Source organism: Garra rufa, chromosome 2 (assembly GCF_049309525.1).
Source record: "Garra rufa chromosome 2, GarRuf1.0, whole genome shotgun sequence".
In the NCBI taxonomy this organism is placed as follows: Eukaryota; Metazoa; Chordata; class Actinopteri; order Cypriniformes; family Cyprinidae; genus Garra; species Garra rufa.
Window position 1 is genome coordinate 65,685,175 of NC_133362.1, and position 10,704 is coordinate 65,695,878.

Consider the following 10,704-nt stretch of genomic DNA (forward strand, 5'->3'; position numbering starts at 1 on the left):
ACCTCAAACAATTAGATGTGCTACAAGCAAAAGCCATACGAATCTGCAGTGGATCTTTTAAATCATCGCCGGTATCAGCTATGCAGGTGGAGATGGGAGAAATGCCGTTAGGTATAAGACGAATGAAGTTAATGTTGGCATATTGGGTTAATATCCAGGGACAAAGTGTTTCACATCCTGTAAAAAGTGTACTGACAGACTGCTGGGAACATAATAAAACAAATTTTATGAGTTTTGGGTGGATAGGTGATGCAAAGGCGAGGAATATAGGACTAAATCAAGTACAGTTTAGCAACACGGTTTCAATATCCTCCATCCCTCCGTGGTTGTTCCCATTGCCAACTGTTGACCTCAGTATACAACAGGAAATAAAGGATCAATCCAAACAAACTCCAGTGTGGTATATAGTACGTAATTATATTGAGAGGCATTTCCAAGACTCAGTGTTTTTATTTACGGATGGATCAAAAGACCCGGAGACAGGATATGCCGGTGCAGCGGTGTATATTCCAATGAATGATTCTCACATTAAGAAAAGAGTTTCTAATCATTTATCAGTTTATGCTACGGAATTATTGGCAATTTTACTGGCCCTGCAATGGACAGAAGAAGAGCGAATAAATAACATAGTTATTGCATCCGATAGCTACTCAGCACTGGAAAGCATAATGTCTGGCAGATCATCTTTTAGGATGGATATAATTAATGAAATATTCTATAAGTTGTATAATATAAAGCGTATGGGTATATCAATTCAATTTATTTGGGTTCCTGCTCATGTTGGTGTATTAGGTAATGAGAAGGTAGATATTTTGGCTAAACAATCTTTAAAACTAAAGCAAATAAATTTAAAAGTTCCATTAAGTAAAACCGAAGCCAAAGTGTTTATTAGAAAATATGCACAGTCGATTTGGCAGGTACACTGGGATGATATTGAAACAGGAAGACACTTATATAATATTCAACCACAAGTTGGTACTGGGAGAAGAGAGAGCAGGAACAGAAATGAAGAGAATATAATAACCCGTCTGAGAATACACACACAGGATTGAATAGTACATTATTCAAAATTGGCAAGCACCCAACAGGGGAATGTAATCACTGTAGTCAGCAAGAGACAGTTGAACATGTAATACTCCACTGCCGAAAATATAACAATGAGAGACATAATTTTATTCAGTCACTAATCAAAGCTGAGCATAAAGATTTTTCTATAATTGGCATTTTAAAGGGAAAAACTATATATGATATTATTATTAAGTTTATTAAAGAAACAAAGTTAAGTAAAATAATTTAATTTTTTTTTTTTTTTTTTTTTTGGGTTTTCTTCCTTTTAAGCATGTACCTTGTCCACACTCCAGTCCAGTCGGTGGCGGTAATGCACCTATAAGCTGGTTTGCCAACCGCCAATAAACACCAAAGAAGAAGAAGAAGAAGTGCACGAACGGGACTTTTATTTTGCTCAGGTGATGTGACGTCATAAAGATGCGCTGAGCTCTTCATCTGTTGTCAGTCGCCTGAAGAAAGGTTTGTGGTTTTAAAGTTTTTAAATCAATGCAAACTGCTACATGAATTAAACCATGTGCAAGCTGTGTAAAATAAACACACCATTATTAAATATAACGTTGTAATGCTTTCAGTGTTACTTAAAACGTTTAGTAAGAGAGAAGGTGCGTCTCAGTTCGCTCTCTCTATCATGAATCAATCGTGTGATGAAAAGAATTCAATTGATGAGAGAAACTGAGAATCCGAATCATTTGAATCAAATCATTTGTGAAATGATTCAGTGATTCGATTCAGCGGCACGCGGACTACAAACGACAACAACAAACACGAGTGAATCGCAACCGAGAATGATTTCACGAAAGTGTAATATATTAGATATGATAAACAAATAATTGAATACCAAATATAGATCAATATAGTCTATAGTCTTTTATATCAAACTTCTGGCTAAGGTTATTTTATAAATTTCATATATTAGATTGAGTTTGCATTGATTGTTCTTTCTATTAATTATTGTCATCTTAAACAGGACAAAGTGTTCAAACACAGAAAAACTCCTGGAGAATCAACAGAGATCCATGTGACACTATTATAAAGATGGCGTTTATTAAAGAGGCGAGTGAAGACATGAAGATTGAAGAAATATTGAAACATGAAGTTACTGAGGAACAACCACAGATGGTGTTTATTAAAGAGGAGAATGAAGACATGAAGATTGAAGAAGCATTTAGAGTCAAACATGAAGATACTGAGGAACAAACAGGTTGGTTTTTATTCTTAAAGCTGAACTCATTATAGAAATTAATATATAGAATATTTATGAATAATGTCACACGAGTGTAGAAATGTTTTGAAATTTGACAGAAATTGAGATCACATACTAACGCTGTCTTTAAGTGCAGCTGAGAAGATCCTGATTTTACTCTGGCTATTTGTTATTATGACATCAGGCATTTAAATTGTAGCATTAATCTGGAATTAGCCTAAACCTCATAAAAAGTTCACTGAGACTATACAAATGTAGCAGATAATACTTTTTCTTGCACTTCTTGTAGTAAGATCATATAATTTACCATTTTTTGTAGACCAAGACAATTTAGGACATACAGAAAAAACTGTACAAAATAGGAGAAAACTGTGTTGTAAATATAAAGCAGGTCTGACAATAAAACAAACACAAAAAATAAGCCAAAACAAAAGCATTAACATTGAAGTTAATTTCTGATGTAATTATGTGAGGTGTAAGATTGTAATGCATAAGTTGTACACCTTTATATCTTGTGTATATAAAGTTAAAAAGGAAGAAGGAGGAAAATGAGGAAAAAGGGAAAGAAAAAGAAAATGTATAAAATAAATTACTGGTTAAAGAGAGGTGATGAAGAAAATAATTAAAGTAATATTGTAAATGGAATGAGTCTGGATGACTGAAGCGAGGATCCAATTGCACACAGACAAAGGTGAAACATGGTAGGTTTAGTGAACAAAGACAGAGTCTGTACTGGAGTGCCATCTACTGGAGTTCAGAGGCACTCCAACTGATGACCGTAACAAATATCAATATAATCAACTAAATAAATACATGACCACTGTTCATGAGGCATAGGTCAAACTTACAGCAAGGTACTGTATTTTAAGATGAGCACGGTATAAACCAGTGGTTCTCAAACTAGGGTACTTGAGGTGATGGAGGGGGAACAAAAAACAGAAGGATGAGCTTTGGCATTCATTTAATTCTACCCCAACTTAAGGTTAAGGTGATGAGTAGGCATAAACTGGGCTGAGGTTGTTGTGTTTCCTATGCATTGATTTATTTGTGGTGACTCAAATATCATATATCATGACCACAATATCAAAACTGACCACCACAAATAGATTTTCCAAAAGGCTTTGTTAAACAAACATGAGCACTTTATATTTCAAAATCAATCTTTTTATTTCACTGCTCTCTGGAGCTCCTATCATTTTTTTGTTTCATCATGTTGTTAGTCCATCTTTGCCTCCCTTTTAGGTGTCTTGTGTAGTTGAGCACAGCAGTGCTCTCCTCACTCTCAAGAGTCGCCTATGAGTAGAGATGCACCGATTGATCGGCTAGTGATCGGAATCGGACGATTTTTGGCATGATCGCCCTGGATCGGTGACCGGCCGGTCAATTTCTCCTCTTGCCGATTCCTAGCCGATCCCTTTATTGCCAGCGGCGCATGCTGTTACGTCACAGCCACGAGCGCGCATTCATAGAGGCGTGTAAACATGTTATTGGTGTGAGTGAAGATGACACAAAGATCGCAGTTTGTAACATTTATAAGGCCAAAATACAACGTGAGGGAACAACCACGAACCATGCTCTTGTTTGGCTTGGCTGGACATGTGGAAGATCGCGCCCCGCTCTGCGTATTTTGTATGTCTCTCTTAACACACCTGATTCAGATAACCTGCTCGTTAGAAGTAAGCACCGTCAATGAACTGTGTTCCGATTGACATAGCCCCTGCACAGTGTTCATAGCTCCCTACTCCCTACTCCCTGAGCAGGGAAAGTCCGTTGAGGTTTACTACACTTTCATTTATTCAAATATTTGCGCTGCGCCACCGCATGCAGCGTCTTCACACACTAATAGTTCGAAGCGAGCATAATTTATGTTTCATTTGAAGATAATTTAAGCGTGCGCGCCGAATTTAATTTGTATTTATTTACAGATGCATTTATGCTACACTTCTCTAGTAAGTTTCATCTGTGTGTGAAGACGCTGTGTGCGGTGGAGTATAGCTCAAATATGTGAATGAATGTTCCGAAGTGTAGTACCTCTGGATTAACTGGTGACAAGGCAGAAATACTTCTCTTTATCAAGAAAAATTTGGCATTAATGCTCAAGTAATAGCATTTAGTACTAGCATTGTTATTTCTACCTGTTTTAAGACACAGTGCACTTTTTGTTATTAAAGATAATAATATGTTGTTATATATATATATATATATATATATATATATAATGTTGTTTTTATATATTAAATGTTTTTTTTTAAAATTCCGTATAAAATTCATTGAAGAAAAGTAGATTTTGTAAGTAAGCAGTCTTTGTTACTTATATTTTATTTCTAATGTTTTCAAGGCTCAGAGCACTTTATTTTGTTAAAGTTATTTTAATATAAGAAGATACTGTAATGTTTATACATTTCTTTTATTATAATAAAAAAAAAATACTTTGAGGAAAATATTTTTGCTAGTATGTTACTATGTTAGTTACAGGGAATAATTTTATACCTTTTTTCGGAGGCACAAAGCACTTGTTGTAAGAAGATCCTGTAATGTTTAAAAATTTATTTTATTATAAAATAAATTTAATTATAGGCCTATGCATACATTACAGCTCTTAAAATAAAATCGGAATCAGCAAAAATCGGAAACGGCAGGTCACACTCACTGAAAAATCGGAATCAGAATCGGCCAAGAAAATTGCAATCTGTGCATCTCTACCTATGAGTTTAACATCCTCAAGGTGAGCGTCAGAGTTCCCTTCTCATCTTTTAGTTTAGTCCTACGCTCCCTGAAGCTGCATTGGAGTAAATTTAAAGTCTTTAATAAAATCCTCAGGCAGGGTAACATATAGATAGGATGACTGGAACATACACACAAATAGTAGGTAACGATGAATCTTGGGAAAAAGCAAAACAAATATCAAGTGCGTGACATTACACCCCCCTCCCAGTAGGTGTGACCTTGCACAGACAAAAAAAACGATGGTAATGGGGGCCTTGGGCCAGCCGGAGGAGTGGAGTCCTGAGGTGAAGTTGTGACGATGACTGACCAAGGCAGAGCTGTAGGGACGATGGAGCCCAATGGAGCTGATGGACCAACGGGTGACGGTGGCAGGGCTGCTAAACAGGGGCAACTGAGGGAGGATGGGTGGGAAATCTATGAAGATCCACAGTAGAGGAAACACAGGAAGTTTAATGTCTGTATTCTCAGTGAAATCAATCAAATCTTGTTTCATCACTAGCTGTCCCAGGTCCAGTTTTACCTCACCCTCAGTGGCGGTGCAGTGCTGTCGTCAGCACCCTCACTACCCACTAAAATCTCTGCCGTTGCACACAGTGACCGGCTAATGCACCTGGTCAAACAGGCTTGGCTCTACCTCCGTGACGGTTGTCCGTGCTGTCACTCCTCTAGGCAATGGCTCTGTCGCAGTGGACTCTGGCTCTCTGTTGTTGGTGAGCTGGGGCTCGTGCCCCGCATGTCGGGGTGGTGGCTGACTTGGCTCTGGGTCCAGAGTGGCACTGGCGAGTTTCTCCAGGAAACAGCCTCAAGGGCCGTCCTCAGACGACGGCACTCTGTATGCCATGTTTAAGATTGCGTCAAAGAACGGACAGAGAAATCCTCAGGCAGGTTAACAAACAGACAGGATGACTGGAACACACACATACAATAGGTAACGTTTAAGCCGGACAGAGAAACTCAGAAATCAAACTTATAAAGGAGTGCTAATTTCAACGTCAGGTGATGGGAATGACCATTGGGAAAAACCAAAATGTAAAGTCCAAGGGTGTGCAACAAGACGGAAAGTACATTTTTTCAATTATCTACTTCGGAGAGCGCTTTCAAAAAGCTCAGTTTTCCTTAACATAAATGCCATCTCAGTGTGGATGGAAGACCAAAACAGAGGCCTTCAAATGGAAACTTATTATTGTAGACCAAGCCTAAAAGATAGAATGGGAAATTACTTTCTGGAGACAACTTTACACTTTAGTTTTTTAGTTTATTTCTTACATTTATTTTATTAAAACATTTACACAGTGTGTGACGTTTGCTATGCAAATTGTTTAAAATACTTTTTTGATACTTTTTGGAGCCTTGAGCTGATGAAACTGATGAGAATATTGCTTGTGAATAAATTACTTTAACAAAAAAAACAAAAACAAATCTTACATACAACTAAGGCCTTGTCCACACAGAGATCTGTTTAGGTTGTATACGCATACATTTTGTATTGAATAGGCGTTTCTTCCAGACGGATCTGGTGTTTTGGGAGAGTGAAACAGATACTTAATTAAACCGGGTCCCAGAGTGGATAAATCTGAAAGCGACACCCTTGCGGTTTCGTGTGTACAGTGACTCTGTAAAACATGAACAAACACTGAATGACTGTCTTTTTATTATCTAACATTAACACAGATAATAAATGCATTGTTTCATGTTCTTTTTTTTTTTTTGAATACTGCACGCAAGTTATGGGCATTTCCAAAATTTTCTTTTCCATTTTAAGTGTATCTCTGTGACAGAATTACTGTTGAATACTTCTCTGGCATATATACTACATAGTTTTGTGTTGGTTTCATGCAGATGCAGATATTTCTTGAGACAAGGGGAAAAAAGATTGAATAGAGAAAGCTCTGACTTTGTGTGGATACGATTTAACTACAGAGCACAATTCATCACACTTGGCAGTCACTTCACTTTCACTTTTTCACTTTCAGTTGGTGTTTTGGTGTTTTCCATATAAAAAGTCAAGTGTGACAGCCAACGTTTATGACAGAAAAAATTATTGTGTGATTGAATTTTCCATCTCTTGGTTGAGTGGGGAGTTTGTCCCCTTTCTTTTTTTCCTAGTCTCTCTCTAAATTTGATGAATTTTATCCCCTAGGAGACATAAACAAGGTATATAATAATTGAGGTCAGTCTATATAGATTTCCTAGATTTAATTAATTGTATAACGGACAACTTAATCTCTTAGGGGTACCGGCCGACCAGGATCAGGTTTGGACACCCTGATATAGGATATACATGCATTACATATCTACATGCTTTGATGTTAACTTTTATCTCTTTGTTTTTCCACCTTAGACCTAACAGCGCTGAAAGAAGAGAGAGAAGTACTGAATGAAACTGAAGAGAAAGATCAGTTTGAGAATCTTCATTATTTCGTGTCTGGAGAAAAATCTTTTTGTTCCTTACAGTCTGAAAAGACTTTTAAACAAAAAAGAGCTCAAAAGACTGGAACTTTGAGTATTTTCATTTGCTGTCAGTGTGGAAAGAGTTTCAAAGAAAGAGGAGACCTTAAAAGGCACATAAGAATTCACACTGGAGAGAAGCCTTACACATGCAAACAGTGTGGAAAGAGTTTCGCTGTAAAAGGAAGCCTTAACATGCACACGAGAATTCACACTGGAGAGAAGCCTTACTCATGCAAACAGTGTGGAAAGAGTTTCCAACAACAACCACAACTTAAAAGTCACATGAGAATTCACACTGGAGAGAAGCCTTACATATGCAAACAGTGTGGAAAGAGTTTCGCTGAAAAAGGATGCCTTAACAGACACATGAGAATTCACACTGGAGAGAAGCCTTACTCATGCAACCAGTGTGGAAAGAGTTTCACTGTAAAAGGAAACCTTAACAGACACATAAGAATTCACACTGGAGAGAAGCCTTACACATGCAAACAGTGTGGAAATAGTTTCACTGAAAAAAGAAGCCTTAACAAGCACACAAGAATTCACACTGGAGAAAAGCCTTACACATGCAACCAGTGGGGAAAGGGTTTCACTCTTAAAAGATACCTTAACATTCACAAGAGAGTTCACACTGGAGAAAAGCCTTACACATGCAAACAGTGTGGAAAGAGTTTCACTGAAAAAGGAACCCTTAACAAACACACAAGAAGTCACACTGGAGAGAAGCCTTACACATGCAAACAGTGTGGAAACCGTTTCAGTCAAAAAGGAAGCCTTGACAGGCACATGAAGATTCACAATAAAGAGTAGCCTAACAGATCCCCTTATCATGGACAGAGTTTCAAACTAAATGTAGAGAAGGGACAGTTCCGGTCCTTGATTCTGATTGACCACAACAAAGCTGTTTGTTTCTTGCCATCCCCATTGTTCCAACCACAATTACAGTTGAGGTCAAAAGTTTACAACCCCCTTTCAGAATCTGCAAGACAGAGCACTGTTCAACTCTTTGGACTGAGCTTAATGCATAAACGTGCAAGGAATAATACGGATTATGGAAAAATTGTTTGCTCTGTTTACAATGTAAGAACTTCACATTTCTGTATTATAAATTGAAAGGAGAGCTCACAGGAAGTACACTGTGTTTTGATTTAAGCACAATAAAGGACACCGTTAGCATTTTTAACTTGTGGATGCACTGGTAGCCTTTATGGAGGGTGGAAATGCAATCGTTCAGAATTTTTTAGGGTTATAGGTTGGCGGGTGTCAGGGCGAGTGGTATGGTTTTTTTTTTGGATGCCTTTGATTAGTAGCGACGTCCAGGAATTGGTTATATTGGGTGAAGGTGAGCCATAGAGAAGTTTATGGAAAATTGAATCCTGCTTTGGTACTCTTTGAGCCAATTTGGAGGTTTTTAATAATGTTGAGGTAAGAGATAAATGAGGTAATAGATAGCAGGGAAAAATCAGGGAACGACATTTAAGACATTTCTATGCTGTTTGGATATGACTGAAGGGTCCTGGGGGAGATGGCTTATAAAATGGAATTAAGAGAAGCTTCTATGGGAGGTCTCAAAGTGTGGTTTATGGGAATATCAGCTCTAAATAGGGAGGAACTGGGGGGGTGGGGGGGTGGAAGTGAACCAATAGCCTTGGAGAAAACGTCCAAACCCGATGGAGGGGGCAGCATCGATAAATATCTGTATATCATTTGGGGAGGAAATCAGGTTATTGTAGAAAAAGGATAAGCCGTTCCATTCTTAGGCATATCCATAGGTTAACCCTTTGGGGCCTGAGGGTGTTTTGGGGCCCTGGACAAGTTTTGACATGCCCTGACATTTGTGCTTTTTTCAGTATCTTAAAAACATATGAATGGTTTAAATCTGATTAAATTGTAATCAGCACATATTGGGCTACAATGATATGTAAGCAACATGAATGTACACATTTGTGTTTTTGAGAAAATAACATTTATGCATGCTTAGTGAAAAACTAAATTTTTGAAGTCACTGAAATAAGGTCATGAAACATTCAGAATATTTGTTCACAAGACTTTTGAGAATTGGATGTGGTAGGCTAGAGTTTTTTCTACCAAATAATGTGAAAATCATCTAGTTCACTTGTTTCCACAAAACAGTATATAGATAAAAATTTTTGAAGACACTTTTTGTTTAGAATGGCAGCATGCGAGAAGGCGTGAATGATCATGAATAATGCTGTGATTTATACCTGAGAAGACAAAGACCTGCATAATGAGCCGCATAATGAGCCTTTCAGTCAGATGAAGGAGGAATGTAAGGAGAAAATATGTTGGTAGATTATTTTGAATAGATTTATTTATCACGCAAAATAACTTGAGATTCACTTGTGAACTTCTTTAACATCTGAAGTTGGTACAGTAGGAAAAGTTTGAAGAGACTCAAGTAAATGTCAGCAGGATTCATCTTTTGAGCAGGTTTCAGATCACTAAAAACAAAAACAAAACATCTGTGAGCATGTTTACCCCCTGGGGTCGACAAATGCATATACGCGTTTTGTGACAGTTCCCAAAAAGGAACTTTAATTACTCGATCATTTCTGATTGTACAGATAAAAGCAATACATCAATCGAAACTGTGAAGGGTTTACTTTTATTTACATATACTCACAAAACCAAAAACATTGTGATTTTGCAAAATAAAGAAAACAAAAAGGGTGTCTTGTCTGCTGCGTTGATCTCCATAATCTTCATTCAGAAACGCGTCATTAAAATAGACTATAATTCAGCCAATACACAACACAGAGACATGAGCAATATATCTAGAGAAAGCTTGATATCTATACTTTCAAACGAAGTAAGTTTTATCGAAATCAAATATTCTGTGATAAAGTAATCTGTATGAAACCAACACGATGTCCAGTCTCTCCTGTCTGCTTCATTAGTTTTAATTAGATCACGCCCAGGAACTATTCCAGCCTTTCATATTATAATCGTCCACGTGAGGGCGCCGCGCCAAAAATAGACGCCCACATCATGGTAAACAAAGGAGAAAGCCACATTTCACCCAAAGCAGCACGCCACCTGTTACATTGGCAATTCAATCACCTCAAACTTCTCGACTAGATAAAACGGAGATATCAGACTTTGTCAGATATTTTGCATGCCGTGAACTGGTTAACATTGGTTTAGTTCAGTTCAATGACCAACCTGAAAGCTTCAGAGCCTGGCAGAGGTCCTTTCAAAATGCTGTAAGTGGGTTGAATTTGACAGCCAGTGAA

General features: G+C 37.6%; 1 protein-coding gene across 1 annotated transcript; it reads left to right on the forward strand.

The window, feature by feature from the left end:
• Window positions 1–2,041: 2,041 nt before the first annotated feature.
• LOC141325683 (uncharacterized) lies at window positions 2,042–9,114 on the forward strand. The gene is made up of 2 exons (XM_073834444.1): window positions 2,042–2,269; window positions 7,341–9,114. The coding sequence occupies exons 1-2, from the start codon at window positions 2,104–2,106 to the stop codon at window positions 8,258–8,260; spliced, it is 1,086 nt and encodes a 361-aa protein (XP_073690545.1). The 5' UTR covers window positions 2,042–2,103; the 3' UTR covers window positions 8,261–9,114.
• Window positions 9,115–10,704: the final 1,590 nt, after the last annotated feature.

Coding starts and splice junctions, on each gene's coding strand:
- LOC141325683 (XM_073834444.1), top strand. CDS start 2,104: ATGGCGTTTATTAAAGAGGCGAGTGAAGACATGAAGATTGAAGAAATA. Junction 2,270..7,340: donor AGATACTGAGGAACAAACAG/GTTGGTTTTTAT, acceptor TTTCCACCTTAG/ACCTAACAGCGCTGAAAGAA.